The following is a 17643-nucleotide window of genomic DNA, read 5'->3' as shown; positions in this document are numbered from 1 at the left end:
GTTTTCCCTAAACGGCCTGTATAGATATCCGTATCATAAATGCAATAATGTATCGTGAAAAATTGACGAATTAGTTGTAAGTTTACATTCGTTCATGAAGCCTCGGGTTAGGTAATGGTTGAATCACGATTATATGCTAAGGCAACACGTGACAGTTTTGATTAAGTGCAGTGTTGTTTAAAGCAGAAATGTATTAACAATTATATTCGTTTTGTAGATTAGAATATAATTGATATTTATTCGTTATGTAAGTGAATTAATAGGTGGATATTCCACCTATGCGATTGTGGGGTGAAATCCTCTATGTCTACAACAGAGGAATATTTGGCTAATAAACACGTGCCTTGTAGCAGCCACCGCATATACTGGTATATATATGCCATTTATTTCGAGTTTGCCAGAAATTGGATAAATAATGACATCGTTATTACGTCATAGAGGGCGGCCTCTTAGACCATATATATTTCATATAGTGTTGACATATGATAACTATCGATATGATAGTAGATCAGTCCCTTTGTGATAGAGGGACTGTGATCAGATGGATAGATAAAACGATAGGTCTGAAGAGTGTTACAAGTGACATCGGTTTCTATATTGCCAGTTATTGCTATGTTCTGGTTAGCCATCCACGGAATAACAGTTTCCCAAGAAGAGATCCAAAGCTGTTTTAACTTTTTCGATATACTTGAAACCAAATGACGGCATCAAGTGATAATTACAGCACCCACACCACCAAGACTGCAACTATGTCTACCCCCTGTCAAATTTCACGACTGTCAGATTGTCCACTAACTGCCAGCAATGATGCCTGTCTCAGCATTGTACATAGTTTAATGTGTCACAGACAGGGATCTAAATCTGTTACTGTCTTCGATCGATTATTAAAATCTGACCTTGGCAACAACTGTTGAAACATATCTTTACTGTAACAGTACTACTTCATGTTATTTTGTGAAATGCGTATTGTCCAAGTATAAAGTATTGTTTGAGAATTATTTCAAAAGCTTGCATGGAAATAAGCGACAAACTAAATTTATTATTTACACTCCGTGCACGTGCATATAATGTACAGCATGGAAGGTATACAGTATGTCTTGGGATCAGTGCGTAATGAGGTACTAGTAATGGCCGTAGATCGTTGGCTAAATTGTAATAGAAAAATAGAATACCCCGATATAATGTTGTACAGTCACCGGCGGTAATTTAAGTCTCGTCCAGGTCAAAATTCATACTCGTGATTCTATTAGAAGTGTGAGAAAATCAATGTGTATCAACACAAATGTCGCACATGCGCGGCGGTCACCGCCCTTCAAGCTTTTTAAAGTTTTATTCACAGCAGTTATTATAAACTACTAGTTTTCAACTTCAGTTGCATGATGAATTCACAAGACACAAAAAGAAAGACAACACATTTCAAGTTTGAAGGAAGAGGGAAATCATATGCTTTGGTCCGTGTTTTTCAGAAGTATTTTAGCGAATTACCGTTGATGGCATCCTCGCAAAATCTTTGAAGGTTTCAACCAGATTACTTATAATAGACCTTAAACCGGGTCCAAAAATGCGTAATTTGCTGAATCAAGATGTTATAAAGTTTTCGCCAAAAATAAATGTTGCCTAGCTCAAACTTACAAAATGAACAAAACAAATTTTGTCAGCTTTTCTTCTTTCAAGTTGCTCAGATAATGTTTAAAAGCAGGTGTCCCATACATACACTGTTCATAGACATACTAGTTTAACAGCCGGCATAATTGTGTTCAAGATAATACCTCTTAGTCAAGGCCATTGTTTTGGTGGCTTATTTATCCACCTTTCATCAATTAAAGATTTTTCATTTCCCATCTATTTGAATATTGTGTAAAACACTATAGTAAACTCACAGACCAGACTTTGCAAATTTAGCAAAAATGTGATGTCTAATTGAGTGGCAAAGGTTCACATTCAAATCAAATGAAGATTGAGCATTTAACATCTAAGCTATTGGGGATTCGGTTGGCTTACGAGCAATAATATACTTAATGCATTATGTCTCGTCTTTGTACCAATTTTAAACAATCCGACCACGCTTGAGAAAGTGTTCTAAACACACCGACAATACCCAGTTTCAGAATACATCAGAGGACAAATGAAGTACCAAACACCTTGTTCTATGCTTTCTCAAGTGGGTATATCAACATTCTATCAAAACAAAATCGGTACCAGATTGTTAAAGTTCAGTAAATCCTAAAATGCTACAGTCGGTTGGAGATTTCAAATCACAAACGTATGCGTTCGTTAACTACGAGCGATGTCAGTTAATTCTAAATTCGAATGAAATCTGACCAGAAAATTGGAGTTTTTAACAAATTTGTCATATAACCCATCATTCAGGCCTTTTTATTTCTGCAACACCTCAAGTTCTGAAGATTAGTTAACCTGAATTTAGTTGCTTAGTTAATCTGAAGATTAGTTAACCTGAATTTAGTTGCTTAGTTAATCTGAAGATTAGTTAACCTGAATTTAGTTGCTTAGTTAATCTGAAGATTAGTTAACCTGAATTTAGTTGCTTAGTTAATCTGAAGATTAGTTAACCTGAATTTAGTTGCTTAGTTAATCTGAAGATTAGTTAACCTGAATTTAGTTGCTTAGTTAATCTGAAGATTAGTTAACCTGAATTTAGTTGCTTAGTTAATCTGAAGATTAGTTAACCTGAATTTAGTTGCTTAGTTAATCTGAAGATTAGTTAACCTGAATTTAGTTGCTTAGTTAATCTGAAGATTAGTTAACCTGAATTTAGTTGCTTAGTTAATCTGAAGATTAGTTAACCTGAATTTAGTTGCTTAGTTAATCTGAAGATTAGTTAACCTGAATTTAGTTGCTTAGTTAATCTGAAGATTAGTTAACCTGAATTTAGTTGCTTAGTTAATCTGAAGATTAGTTAACCTGAATTTAGTTGCTTAGTTAATCTGAAGATTAGTTAACCTGAATTTAGTTGCTTAGTTAATCTGAAGATTAGTTAACCTGAATTTAGTTGCTTAGTTAATCTGAAGATTAGTTAACCTGAATTTAGTTGCTTAGTTAATCTGAAGATTAGTTAACCTGAATTTAGTTGCTTAGTTAATCTGAAGATTAGTTAACCTGAATTTAGTTGCTTAGTTAATCTGAAGATTAATTTTTTTTTTTCATATGCGCAAAGTTACAACCTTCAGTTTGAGTTCAAGGGGAGAACATTAGTAATTAATCTTTTTTGAATTTGGCAGTGTAAGTTAAGGAATTTTATAGGTGAATGAGAGTTTATTTAATAAGTTGGCCAAGCCAGGTTTTACTGTGCAAGTTACTGAAACATCACAGCTAAATGCCAGTCTGAAATTCAAACAATGAAGTTCACATGCATAGAATTAGAACTTAATTTAAAGAACACTATAACAGGTACCGGTATGGCAGGAAATAATGAAAGACAAAACAAATATATTTAAAATAGGTTTATAACGAGTTAAGTGACATTGTACATATAAATATCTGGTAGGAATGAAATATCTGAAGGTACTTGCTTGAAATTAACTATGGTTTGAAATCAGTTTACATTTAAAAAAAGTAAAAAAAAAAATCCTTAATGCATAAAATTAACTTAAATTAAAAAGGTTGCCTGTTTCAAAGTTTGTTTTACTTCGGTTTATGTCTATCGCTGCACCCTATGTTCCGAATCCCAGGGTTTAAAGACTATTTTTGCATATCGACAGAGAACACATTACCATACCATTTTGAAATATGACTAGGTACATGAAATTTAAAGTCACATTAAAAGTCCTACAATCTAATGATGAAACTAAGTGTTCTCTTACATCATTAAATGACAATAGAAAACATACTGAAAATGAAAGTTGAAATTGTGTTAAATAAACTTTGTGAACAGTTAGTGTTCATAAATTGAAATTAAATATTTAATTGAAAAGGATTACATAAAAAAGATAACTGAATTTAAGTTGTCCTGCTCAATATCACTGCTAAAATGTTTGCAATGATGGCAATACTGATACATAAACATTGAAACTATAGGAAATGAACTTTAGTTTTCCACCATAGCTAGTACAAAGGAAACAAAAGTAGTGTTATAAATAATTTAATACAATAATAGCAATAAAAAAAGTCTAATCCACACTACTCATAACCGACAAGTTATTTTTCACAGTTCAATAGAGATTGTAGCAGAATCACACAAGGCAGTCATCTTTGGTCAGCCTGCCACAGAAAATCACAGATAGTTAATCTAAAACTGTATGTACATATCTCCCAAAATAATATATTTGCACTTAATGCAATGAATGCCAAAAAAAAGTGTTGATTCGTACTAAGCTCATGATTCAAATTTGTTAAAATCAATTTCTTGTCAATGATTAGTTTTGAGGACCATTTTACCAGTGACATTGTTCAATGAAAGTTGTATACTTTAGAGCATGAATGGTTAGCAGCAATGCTGACATCCTTTGTATACCAAATAATTCAGTTACTAGTTTCACTATCCCATACATAAATGTGCATCAAAACACTGATGCACACTACCGTGTCTATAGGCAGCAGGAGTCCACAATAAAAGGTTCACATTCACAAGCACCTAAAAATGTACACATGCAGGAATGGAGATCTTGTAAAGGCACACTAATTGCCAAGAAGTGTAAGGTAACAGCCATAAATTATTCCATGCTATCAGCTTGTGCCATGTAAGCATCCAATTCAGCATCCAGACTTCCTTTTGTTTTGGCCATGTAAGCATCCAACTGATTGTCTAAGACATCCTGGGAGACTGGCTTGTTTGCTGCACCTCTACCCCTTCCTCTGCCGCCACCTCGACCACCTCTGCCACCACGCCTCTGAGCACCTCGTCCACGAAATCCCTGTCCACGAAGTCCTTGACCACGAAGTCCTTGACCACGTCCCCTGCCTCTACCAATGCCAACCCCTCTTCCACCACGTCCTATTCTGCCACCTGAAATTTGACAAAACAAGTGTTTATAAAAACCTTTGTTTTTGGTCAAGCTCTCTACTAATGAGCAAATATAAGTGCTAATTAAGATTCCTTGAATTCACTGGTTTTATTATGTACTAAAATATCCATCAACGGCAGTTGTGCAATCACTTAAAGACAACTACTTATAATATAGAAATCACAACTTCAGACTAAGCAAAATATGGTAGTTTGATTCATCAAAAGCACAGATGACATTTCTGAATTTGTGTACAAGTAAAATTAGTGGTTAAATAAGATTCAGTACTTATATTAGCAAGCTTATTGTGCCAGGCAGCAAACTAGATTTGTTAGACTCACAATTACCAACTACCTACAAGGATTTTCAGCAGTCTACTAAAATAAAAGCAGCTGCAGCATTGGTTTCATGATACCTGAACAAAATTGAACTTTGTCCACTACAAACAACTATGATAAGTCTAAAATAGAGAAACTAAACCACACTACAGAGATGCAACATTAAGTACACTATGATGCAGTGTTAACTAATCAAGATAGGAGCATAGATGAAGGCGTGCAACAATTACAATAATAGTAAAATTGGACGCACCCATTCCTTGCCCAAATCCACCTCTTCTAAATTCTCTTCCTCTTCCCCCACCCCTAACGAAACCACGTCCTCCCCTACCTATGGAACCTCTACCACGAGCTCCACGTTGTGGAAGGCCACGCCGCATAATTCCTCTACCACGCATAACACCTCTTTGTGAAATCCCAAGACGTCCTCTGATATTGCTCTTCCCAAGACGTTGCTTCAAACTTCTGGCTCCTTGTTGCCTTTGTATTTGCTGTAACTAGTGAATAAAAAACACATAACCAGTCATTTTTAAATAATAGTCGTATGTACAATTACGTGCAAAAGTTCAGTTTTCTCCCATGGCTATTTTTTTCAAACAATAGTATGCTATAACAATGCTCTGGGACGAACCAGAAATTGAAGCAGGACTTTTCAACAATAAAATCATCACTTGTCAAATTTACAATAAGTTGTACATGTGCACAAAATAATGAAATAGGTGATTTTTTTTGATTTTTTTATCAATATGGAATTAAAATGTTCCGAGTAAGCAAATAATATTTCACATTCAATCATACCTGTGCTGGATTTAATGCAGCAGCCACTGAAGGCCTATTTTCCATCTGTTGTGCTAGTCTTCTATTCTTAGATGATGCCATGGCTTGTTGTTGCATTAAGGCCGACCTCTGTTGTGCTGTCATCTGAGGTCTTTGCTTGATCAGTTTAGTAAATCTTCAAGTTGAATGAAAGGTGATGGGTACATTGTATGTCAATTTGTTTCACATTGAGAGGGTATAAATCTTGTAAGTTTTGTCAGAAGTGGATAAAGTGGACTTTACCAGAAGGAACATGCAGCAACGAGGTCATTTTGAAACAGATGGTGAACAACTTGGGAAAGATAAGACAGCAGGGAGTGAAGTATTTTTCTTATAAGACAAGGAATCTGAAACTTCAGAGCTGCTGGGTCCGAGTGCCTCTTACCAAGTACACAAGTGTACAGAGGGCATGGAACCACAAGACACAATGCTCCCATGCCTCTTACTGCAGTGGTCATGTCTGGAAGACACACCAAAGATGGGCAATGGGAAGCAGCATCAACCCTCTCAGCACATTATACATAACATTATACATGATTCACAACATATAGCCCATCTTCAACATAGAAACTGAGTTTCTGGAGTGCATATACAATATCAGCTGCTGATAACACCACACCTCATTTTTATTGTATTTTTAGACCTTATTGTCGGTAAACCTGTTGTTTGTCACAGCTTGCCAACAATAGGTCACATCTCTTTCTAAATAATTATAATACAGCTGAATATTACAACACTTGCAAATCTAACAGATTTCATGCTCTGTATAGCATGTACGTTTATGTATTTCAATGCCCCTCACCGGTCATTTAATGAAACTTTTGTAGTGCTTTTCAGCACTATTTTGGGAGATGCTTGTGTAGGAGACACAACTGCTCCTGTGCCAACACGTCTTTGTAGCGCCATTATGATAGATTTTTCCTGGCAGACCTTTTGGACCAACCACTAAAAAAATAAAATATATATACATTTATTGATAGCAAGTCAATACCAATCAATATCAGTGTGTATAATATATACGTGTACAAGCCAAACTACAGCAAGCTAATACAATCATATTTTTAATTTACACGCACCAATCTGGGAGCCTGTTACCGAATATTATTGAAATTATGAATAAAAGTTTCCAATCTATTGTAATAAAACAACAGTCAATGGAAAGGTTAATTAACAATAAAAATTACGGTTTACTCGGAGTAAAAAACAAAACAAAACAGCAATTTGCCAAGAGAAAAATGTACACGTATACAAATACAACGCCCAGTATCAAAACACAGGCAAAAAACTACAATATCGTGAAAACGGTTTAACTTTATTTAATAATAATAAAACTACGACAAACTATAAATGTTGGTTTATGTGTTCCTACCTGGTATAGATGTTAAATATTGTGGTTCGGGTCGATGGTTGAAGATGAACAACAGACTTCTCACAAACCGACAACTATATGAAAATGGCGTCCACAATTCTTTTGACTCAAGCAATCGCAAGAGGGCAGTATGTTTGTCCTCGTTCCTAACACTATACAGTAGACTTGCTACTAAATTTCAGTATATCGTGACACGATGCACGTGCTTTTTGTGTTTCTTATAATGGATTTAATGTGTCGTAATATCATTAATAATGTGTACCAATTACTAATAAGATCGCGAAGAAGTAAAACATAATATTTCTGAACGAGGATGAGAGACAAAATGGCGGCCTCCTGTTGAATAAGATTTGTTTTATATTTTGGAAAGTAGTGTTATCATATTAGCCAATTTTAATTTGAATGTAGTAGTTTTTGTAACGAATAATATTGGCTTAGCATAACTAAGTGTTATATCTACGTGCGTCTGTTGACTTGTAGCAGGAAGAGTGAATATCACTCTTTTGTTCGATACTCCGTGATCATCAAGATCGAATATTACGATGAGTGGTGGTGGTGATAGTAGTTTGGCTGGTGGACGAGAACGGCGACATAATGCCGGTAATCGCATGTCTAAACTGCTACAAGAAGAAATAGACGAAGCAGATGATTTTTACAAAACAACCTATGGTGGATTTGAGGAGGTATGTATGTTCCACATTCATTTTCAACAATTGTCCGCATCTTATCATTGTCAAATTGATAAGTTGTCCCATGGTGCACTTGGATGACCAAAGTGAGGAAACTTATTCTATTTTTTTCAACGCATGACCAGCAAATCACATTTCAGTCTAGACACTATGAGTTGAGAACAAATTTAGAGATATTACACTGAAACAAACATACCTTGAGTATTTGTAATCATGGTTTGCTAGTGCGATGTTTAGCAAAGTTCAGATACCTTGACTAAGCATGTCCCCATTGAACTTAATCTGCCAACCATGCTGTGACATTGCCAGTCATTCATTGACTCCAGTGCAAGGCCCCGTATAAAAAAACTACCTGTGTCACCAAAACTACCACCAATTTGTAGATTGTAGATGCAATATACTGTAAAATGACTAATTTTCACTGGGTTTAAATTTCACTGATTTACCACTTCAGGCATATTCAGTTGGTTTTAAATTCACTGTTTTATCATTTAAATAATGTGTTCTATGCTAAATTTTACATATTCACTGGGTATTAATTTAGAGCATTTTCCAGTCAGCGAAATAAGCAAAATTAAAACCCAGTGAATAATTAACCCCTTTACAGTAAATGAAAAAATAAGTCTTCAGGATTATTTCATAAATTTACACATTCTAGAGATTTTACTGCCCGAATGTAAAAACGTTCACCTCAGACTAGCAAAACGCAAACTTAGACCTCTACCTCAAACCAAAAAAGTTACACAAAATCGTTTTGACCTATATTTTTTTAGTGTTTTATTCTGCAATTTTGATGAACACAATTTTAATACTGATTCAAAGTCTCAAGAATGGATTTATTTACTTAACGATCACGTGACTAACTGTGTGTTGCACCTAATATACCATTGATTATTATTTAGAGTACTTATCTGCGCTTTCATAAAATATATACCTGGTAGGTTGAAATGGTTGAGAATGACTCTTCTTAATTATAAGGGGAAGTCAAGCCAAACAACATAATGCTCCCAGAAGAAAGAACTCCACAAATTTAGGAGTAAGCAATTTACATTTTTCATTTTCAGAAAATTCAACTTTTCTTTAGTACAGTCCGCCATCTTGATTCTCTAGCAAAGGATTATGGGTAAAGGCATTTATCTATAAATCTGGAAATTTGAGCATTTGGAAGAAAAACACAAAAATGAATTTTTACAGTTCTGTTGTCATGACAACTATTTTTATATGCATGTTTGGCTCTGGAACATGCATGCTACCATATTCTAAACTTTCAGCCGTTTTTGAAGTTCAACTTTTAAAGTTATAGATGAAATCATTTTCTCAATATTTTAAAACAGTGGATATGATGTCATACTTCACCTATAATCCTATGCTGAAGAATCAAGATGGTGGACTACATATATTGATGAAAAGTTAAATACAAATGTATCTAGAGAATGAAAAGTGATATGATAAAGCAGTAAATTGCATGTTCTTACATTTGCCAGGCTTTTTCATCTGGGAGTATTATGTTGTTAGACTTGACTTTTCCTTTAAATGTATTTTATTTCCAGAAGCCTACTCATTAAAGCAAATATCCAGACTTTATTTACATTACAATAATATGTACCCTGGAGCACTTTTGACTATTGAAGTTGGGGGTCACCAGCCTAATTTTCAAGAAAATAATGGTTGTATTTTAGTTGATGGTGGCCTTTATGTCAGTATTATATTGCTTTTATCATAGATTCCTACAGCAGAGATATTATGCTATATCTCAAATTGTAGCCTGGTGAGATAGACTGAAAAAATTGTATATTTGCTTGTAAAAAATATTAAAAATTTTCTTTAGCATTGTGTCCTATAGAATTGTTCTAAAGATAGTTATTTTTAGTTTCTCAAAATACGTCACTATACACACAAAAGAATACTAATTCATGGTGCCATGGTACAATGGCTCTATGACTTTACATGATAAATCAGTGAACATTGTCATGCCATTTAAGGCAACATTTCTTACACTATAATGATAAACATGTAATAAGATTCTGCATTAATAGTGTAGACAGTGCATTTACCCTGACACTAACCATCTATCACTATTTCACTTAATTATAATGATATGATTCTCAGGAATCAGGAGATGATGAATTTGAAAGTGCAGCTGAGGACAGTGAGGATACGGTGGACTCAGATTTCAGTGCATCTGAAGAGGATGAACCAGTCAGTGACCACGAAGTTGATCAAAAAGAAAAAAGGAAAATGAGAGTTGTGACAAAATCATATAAGGTAAGTGTACATTTTTCTCTTGTCTTGATTATTGCTGACATAACCAATAAAAGAAATTAAGATTAGGTTTCTTGTATGCAAATCAGAGGTCATATACATGTACATGTGATGTAGGTCTTAAAGGGAGACCGATACTATAATAAATAGGGGCAAGATGGCCACCGCAACTTAGTATGCTAATCCGAACCAAGCTGCTCACATCATTACGAGAGCTCCGGGAAATCTGCCATTTATGATGTTTAGAGATCAAGCTATGATTCCAAATACTTTTCTACAGGGACATGAATATGTACGCTAGCGATTACACTCATCTGGTTGGGTTTTCAATGTATAAATGTTGTTTTCGATCGAAACGTGCCACAACAATTAAAAATCCTGATTTTTAAAATGGTGGCTAATGTATGCAAAATGCCTGTCAATCACAGTTTGAGTAAGCGAGCATAATAAGCATTCATTTACTTAGTGGACAGAGGCGGAGTTAATAACCTATGAGCACGTGGTGCAATCCATGGGATTGAGCGGTTCACCTTTAAACTGGAAAATTTGTTCAGCAAATGAAAAATACTGAATACTTGACAAGGTACTATGTTCAGTTGACATGTAAGTAATCATGTACATACTGTGTGTATGACTCAAACCAATTTTTCTAGCTACATATCATAGCACATCTCCATTTGACCACCAGGTCCTAAAAAAGGATGCTTAATAACAACGTCAATTATGTGTAAAGACTTTGAATCATGTCCAAGTTGGATTTCAGGCAATCTACTTTTAATATTGTGGCTTCATTTCTTTCTTTTTTTTGTAGGAACCAAAAAAGGCACCGAAACCCACAGCAAAAAAAACAAGTGAACCAAAGCCTAAACCTGTACTAAATGCACAAGGCACTGCTCTACCTGCTGCTCTACCACAAACCAAAGAGTTTTCATGTAAGTGATAGAATTCATAGTTCTCGTCTCCAGTGTTGAAACCCATACATGTGTCCAGGCTTATACCAGGTAATTCCTGCTTGAAAGATTATTCCAATTAATCTGACATTAGTATCTACTGTAAACTACTTTACTTTCATGATAGACACATTTTTGTGAAGGGGAAAAATTAAAATATTGTAGCAATGGTTGGAAATTTTGAAGCCAGTTGAAGTGATTTCAGTATTTAGCTTGTCATCCAAGTGTCATGAAATTATCAATTAGTGAACATTTCTTGCAGAAAAAATATGCTACACTTCAAGATAATTATATACTTGATCTATTCTGTATACTATACAATATACTGCTGCCATATTTATATCATTGCCACCCTATCAGAGAACTTTGTCTCTTCAATCCCAAGTCACTCCCTACATACATTAGTATGTGCAACAAAAATGCACAGAAATAGTAGCTGCTCTTATATATCAGGGCAACCTTAATGTGAGTATGATGTGCTGTATTTTTGTCTCTTGAAATCTTTTTTCTGGTTTGTTAACTAATTAGCAACATGAAGTTAACTGAAAGTTTGTTTTTGATAAAATCTTCACCATTGTGTAATATCTTGGAACAAGCCTGTTCCTTATCATTTCTAGTTCATGTTTTGCAGTGTAATTTGTACGTGGTAGTAATTTTAAAAAATTATAAATACAAAAGCCTAGATAACTATCAATGGACAAAATCCTGAGGCAAAGTATGTATACAGTCTGTATATTGATGCTATGATTTGAATATTCATTAATGAACAACCAATCAGTGCTTCATATAGAACCAGGATGCTGATTCATTAATGGTATAAGCTACTTATTGGGTAACTGTCAGACTCACTAGGTATTCAGTAACCTGAATAACATATCACCATGATGTATTTACATATTACTGAATATTTCTCAAATAATCTCATTATATCTTACATCGGAACTGCTTTTTTCATAAAGTGAGGAAGTCGACCAGACAACGAACTCAAGAAGCTTCACTACGACAAAAGGAAAGGGATGAAAAAAGCAAGAAACTACGTGAAATGCAAGCCAGTAGAAGGGTTCCTGAAATGAGAAGACTCACCCAAGAAGAGTTACTTGCAGAGGCAAAAGTCACGGAAGAACTTAACTTAGCGTCACTACGTAAGTCAGGTCATTTTGTTCAGTCAAAGAAATAGTGGCATGTCTGCTATCATACTGCAGTTGGTGAATCTGTTTTAAACAAGTCATAAAACACTGACTATGTAATATGTGATTATAATAGGTTATTTTACGTATTGCGTGAAAGACGCGAACCGAACGTCTGCCGCAAAAATCTAACGTTTGATTTTGAACTTTCATAGCTCAAAGTCGAAAGGGCGATCTTTGAAAGTGGAATATTGCATTTAGATACCCTTATTTCATCAAAATTGACCATCATCAAATGTGTACAGCACTATGACCTTTGTTTGTCCTGTTTTTACGTTTGATTTTTCACGCATAGCGCGGGATCTCGCAGTGAACAAAAAATGTTCTATTCAATGTACCATATTTGCTTTTTTATAGTGCAATTAAAATATAGAAAGAAGGACATTTCTAGTAGAAGTGCACAGAAATCAAAAATTGTATTTAATGCATGCTGGATCATTAAAATATGACTAATTTTGATCATAGACACACCTTTGAGAATTATGTAAGCACATACACTACTAATAGAGCAAATATGACATTGTAAACAGTTTTAGTTTCGCAAGAGTCAAATTGTTCGATTCTCTTAAAATTGAAAATTTTTGTCGGTTTCTTCAGAGGCTGGGATTTTCTGGGATTTTTTGGCTGCAAAGATAGTTTTACAGTATTCACATAAATTCTTACATGTGTGAGTCTATAGCTAGTATCTCACTGCTTTTCATACTGTGTTTGCATGTGTATATTCTTCTGTTCTGTTATTGTTTTGCTACTTTTGATGAACATCACATACTCAAAGCAGCTCAGTCCAAATCAAATAGGAAACAATTTAAACATGTGAAATAATTGCATGACATACCCAAGAAATGCGATGGCTTGCCTTTAAGTCTGCACCATCCAGGTAGCAGCTGATAACACTATGGCTTGCCTTTAAGTCTGCACCATCCAGGTAGCAGCTGATAACACTATGGCTTGCCTTTAAGTCTGCACCATCCAGGTAGCAGCTGATAACACTATGGCTTGCCTTTAAGTCTGCACCATCCAGGTAGCAGCTGATAACACTATGGCTTGCCTTTAAGTCTGCACCATCCAGGTAGCAGCTGATAACACTATGGCTTGCCTTTAAGTCTGCACCATCCAGGTAGCAGCTGATAACACTATGGCTTGCCTTTAAGTTTGCACCATCCAGGTAGCAGCTGATAACACTATGGCTTGCCTTTAAGTCTGCACCATCCAGGTAGCAGCTGATAACACTATGGCTTGCCTTTAAGTCTGCACCATCCAGGTAGCAGCTGATAACACTATGGCTTGCCTTTAAGTCTGCACCATCCAGGTAGCAGCTGATAACACTATGGCTTGCCTTTAAGTCTGCACCATCCAGGTAGCAGCTGATAACACTATGGCTTGCCTTTAAGTCTGCACCATCCAGGTAGCAGCTGATAACACTATGGCTTGCCTTTAAGTCTGCACCATCCAGGTAGCAGCTGATAACACTATGGCTTGCCTTTAAGTCTGCACCATCCAGGTAGCAACTGATAACACTATGGCTTGCCTTTAAGTCTGCACCATCCAGGTAGCAGCTGATAACACTATGGCTTGCCTTTAAGTCTGCACCATCCAGGTAGCAGCTGATAACACTATGGCTTGCCTTTAAGTCTGCACCATCCAGGTAGCAGCTGATAACACTATGGCTTGCCTTTAAGTCTGCACCATCCAGGTAGCAGCTGATAACACTATGGCTTGCCTTTAAGTCTGCACCATCCAGGTAGCAGCTGATAACACTATGGCTTGCCTTTAAGTCTGTACCATCCAGGTAGCAGCTGATAACAATTATTTGCAGGTTTGGTTGCCATGAGATTCACATTCATTGTTCTGATAAAATTGCTCCATAACCAATAACTTTCATGAGGTAAAAATTACTGACAGGAACTATGTTACAATAATCACAGTATCTTTTTGCTATACCTGTAGGTGCATATGAAAGATTAGAACTGGAAAAAAAGAAGAGTAAACTACAGAAGAAAGCATACAAAGGACCTGTCATCAGATACCAGTCTGTTCTTATGCCATTGGTTGTAGAAAAACCAATAGAACCAATCAACAGTCTGGAAACTAGGTAAGAATTCAGTATATATGCTACAAGTGGAGTTGGGAGTGTTGTTGGTTGGTTGGGAGGAGGAGGGTATTCATCAGAATATTTTTAGATTTGTGCAGCGAATTCAAATATACTATTTGTAACAAACTTATTTCATAGACAATACTACTGGCACAAGCCTTGCAGCTTCAAGCAACAAAATAGAATACGCTAAACTATAAACACTGGGTGACTGAGTGACACCTTTGTTCATGCAAACCTGTTCAAGTGTTCATTTCAAGGCGACATCTTTGATTATGAATGTAAGCTGTGACTTAATAGTTCAAAAAAGGATGAATTGCGGCTAGGGAGTAAACAAACTCCAATCAATCAGAGACAAATATTATTATAAGGTACAAATATGCAGACTAACAAGCCAGACATAAATACCATTGTACCATCTTGAATCATTTATTGTGGAAATTCATTGTATGGTCAAGATATACCTGGCGTATCTTTAAATTGTCAACTTTACTTGAAATGCAAATGCAATTTCACATTGGAACCCTTCCTACACCCACCACTCCACTCACCAGTTTCAAAGTAAGACAACCCATATTTGTTTCTCATTTAGTTTTATCCATATCAAGTATACTTAATACTCAATATTGATATTCATATTCAATATAACATTGTTATTGTTTTTTTTCATCTTTTGTTATAGTGAGTCAGAGACAACCAAATGGAAATGTACAAGAAACTTTATAACATTCACTGATGAGGATTCATTCAAATCTTACTTTCCTTGTGTGAAACGTAAAGCCCCATCCCGACCATACTGCCCAGTCACCAGACTGCCTGCCAAGTATCTGGACCCTATTACCAGTATACCATACGCTACTACACAAGCATTTAAATGTATACGGGAAACATATGTACAGGAACAGGAGCTGAAATGTGATAAAAGACTCACAGAACTGAATGCATGGCTTGAGCAGAAAAAGAAACAGAAACTGCAATTAAATTGATTCGTGTGATTCCCTGCTGGTGATAATAGTGCCAGACATGTGTGCTTGTTGGCACTGACAATGAACTTGTACCAGTTTGCCTTAAAACTACTACACACCGGGTAATAGAGAAAGAGCTGCTCAATGGCAGGATATTATGAGATTATGATTGGAGTACAGTAGTTGTTAAACCATGGTTACTAGTAACCGTGGTTAAACAGAGAGATATCACTGAGAAGAGTACTGTTACTGTATGTTGAATTCAGACACCTAATATCATTTTAAGAATAATTGTTGATATTATTATTGATGTTGAACTCAGTCCAGTTGCGAACAGTTTATGGGGACACAAGATTAATAAATAGTCTGTTTATTTGCTTATGTCTTCTCCAAGGTCTGCAGAGTTGCTGATTGGTTGCTGTGTCTTAATGTCTAATTGACACCATTTTGATAGATTTTCTGTAGCTGGCTGTTTACCTACATGTAGCTCTGATTATACAAACTGAAATAATTGAGCACAGATTACACGACAATATACCATAACCAATAGCACTTGCATTACAAATCTAATGTAGTTCTATAACACTTGGACCACAGTTCAATACAATAACAAGAGTTGTTATATAGCAAAATGTCAGGTTTATGGTAATTTGTGACCTCATGAAAACCAGTTTTCTATTTTTGGTGGTGGTTGCCAGATCTCAAATCACACAGTGCAGTGAATTTCCAGAAACCGAAGAGATTCTCAATAAAGTTTGCTTATAAAAAAATATGTTGTGTTTTATTCTGCTTTGAGGAAAAATAAACGGGGGCTTATGTTTTGACTTTTGTGCGTGCATGCAGAAATGCATGCATGCATGTATGCGCGCGCGTGCATGCATCTGTGTGTGTGTGTGCGTGCATCCGGACCTGTATCTTAGACATGCCTGGACCAATCACAATCAAACTTCACACATACATCATACATAATATTATACATATGCACATCCATTTGTTTCACGGTCCGATTCAAGATGGCGGCCATTTTTGTGCTAAAAAATCATCAAAATCAAGCATTTATGGATGGATTTTGTTTAAACTTGATATATACGTTGGACATTCTGGGACCTTTATGCACATCATTTTATTTTTCAAATCCAATTTAAAATGGGCGACTGGCTGCCATTTTGTTTCAATGAATGCAGTTCTAGTACCATATCTCTGCCATGCTTTGACTAATTATGATCAGAACTTGATCTTGACATTTATATTTCTCAATATGGACAAGTACTCATTTGACGATTAGATACAAGATGTCAATTATTTTAATGTTAAAAAATCACCATAATCAAGCATCATCTTCTGGATCCATATTTCTGACAAGTTTATATTCCAACTATATTCTATAAACAAAACTATATCTTAGGCTTGTTAAATATGCATCAGTAAATTTTAATTTCAACATAGTTAGTTTAACCACTTTCCCAACAACTTTTCAACTTGCCATCCCACTTTTACAACTTTCCAATATAATCATTGACTATCAAGACATTAACCTTTCTATTTTTTCTTTTTGGCTTCTCCGTTTGCAACATTAGTGACTTTTGACTTTTACAACCTTTCAACATAAATTTTCAGTACAAATTCCACACTCATTTTTAGCTCTGCGGTCGAGTGATTGTCCGTCCTCGATAGTCGTCTATGTCAACTTTTTGGACTTCTTCTTGAAAACTACAATTCTTATTGCTTTGATACTTGGTGTACATGTACCTTGGGCAGACCTCTAATTTTGATGAATATTTTTGGTAAAAAGTGATATTTTCGACTTCTTGTTGAAAACCACAACTCCAATTCAATTATTGCTTTGATATTATACATGTAGGTACCTCAAATAGACCTCTCTTAGATTTGTTCATTTCATGATATCTTTAATAATTTGCAGTACACATTCAATACTTTTCTCAATTCTTTCATCATTCCACTCAAGTTTTACAACAAGTTTTTCACCAAACTTTACATTCAATATTTTCCGACA

The 17643-nt window shown here is 35.3% G+C and overlaps 2 protein-coding genes across 3 annotated transcripts; one reads left to right on the top strand and one right to left on the bottom strand.

The window, feature by feature from the left end:
- Positions 1-4083: 4083 nt before the first annotated feature.
- Positions 4084-7590, bottom strand: LOC100369544 (chromatin target of PRMT1 protein-like). 2 transcript variants are annotated; one of them, XM_006823991.3, is made up of 5 exons: positions 7485-7590; positions 6918-7060; positions 6098-6251; positions 5553-5796; positions 4084-4963 (listed from the first exon to the last, which is right to left on the bottom strand). In XM_006823991.3, the coding sequence occupies exons 2-5, from the start codon at positions 7019-7021 to the stop codon at positions 4671-4673; spliced, it is 795 nt and encodes a 264-aa protein (XP_006824054.2). In that variant the 5' UTR covers positions 7022-7060; positions 7485-7590; the 3' UTR covers positions 4084-4670. The 2 variants fall into 2 exon arrangements, with proteins under 2 accessions (XP_006824054.2, XP_002740763.2); XM_002740717.4 differs by having other exon boundaries at positions 5631-5796.
- Positions 7591-7779: 189 nt separating this feature from the next.
- Positions 7780-16131, top strand: LOC100369992 (vacuolar protein sorting-associated protein 72 homolog). Its single transcript, XM_002740720.4, has 6 exons — positions 7780-8167; positions 10283-10438; positions 11247-11367; positions 12345-12527; positions 14520-14664; positions 15347-16131. Exons 1-6 carry the CDS (start codon positions 8027-8029, stop codon positions 15648-15650), a joined length of 1050 nt encoding a protein of 349 aa, XP_002740766.1. The 5' UTR covers positions 7780-8026; the 3' UTR covers positions 15651-16131.
- Positions 16132-17643: the final 1512 nt, after the last annotated feature.

The sequence above is a fragment of the Saccoglossus kowalevskii genome, chromosome 21 (assembly GCF_978046115.1).
Source record: "Saccoglossus kowalevskii chromosome 21, keSacKowa6.1, whole genome shotgun sequence".
Taxonomy (NCBI): Eukaryota; Metazoa; Hemichordata; class Enteropneusta; family Harrimaniidae; genus Saccoglossus; species Saccoglossus kowalevskii.
This window is presented reverse-complemented; position numbering and strand designations above follow the sequence as displayed.

Coding starts and splice junctions, on each gene's coding strand:
- LOC100369544 (XM_006823991.3), bottom strand. CDS start 7,021: ATGGCGCTACAAAGACGTGTTGGCACAGGAGCAGTTGTGTCTCCTACA. Junction 6,252..6,917: donor AAAGTTTCATTAAATGACCG/GTGAGGGGCATT, acceptor TTCAACTTGAAG/ATTTACTAAACTGATCAAGC. Junction 4,964..5,552: donor TGGATTTGGGCAAGGAATGG/GTGCGTCCAATT, acceptor GTCAAATTTCAG/GTGGCAGAATAGGACGTGGT.
- LOC100369992 (XM_002740720.4), top strand. CDS start 8,027: ATGAGTGGTGGTGGTGATAGTAGTTTGGCTGGTGGACGAGAACGGCGA. Junction 10,439..11,246: donor TTGTGACAAAATCATATAAG/GTAAGTGTACAT, acceptor TTTTTTTTGTAG/GAACCAAAAAAGGCACCGAA. Junction 14,665..15,346: donor ATCAACAGTCTGGAAACTAG/GTAAGAATTCAG, acceptor CTTTTGTTATAG/TGAGTCAGAGACAACCAAAT.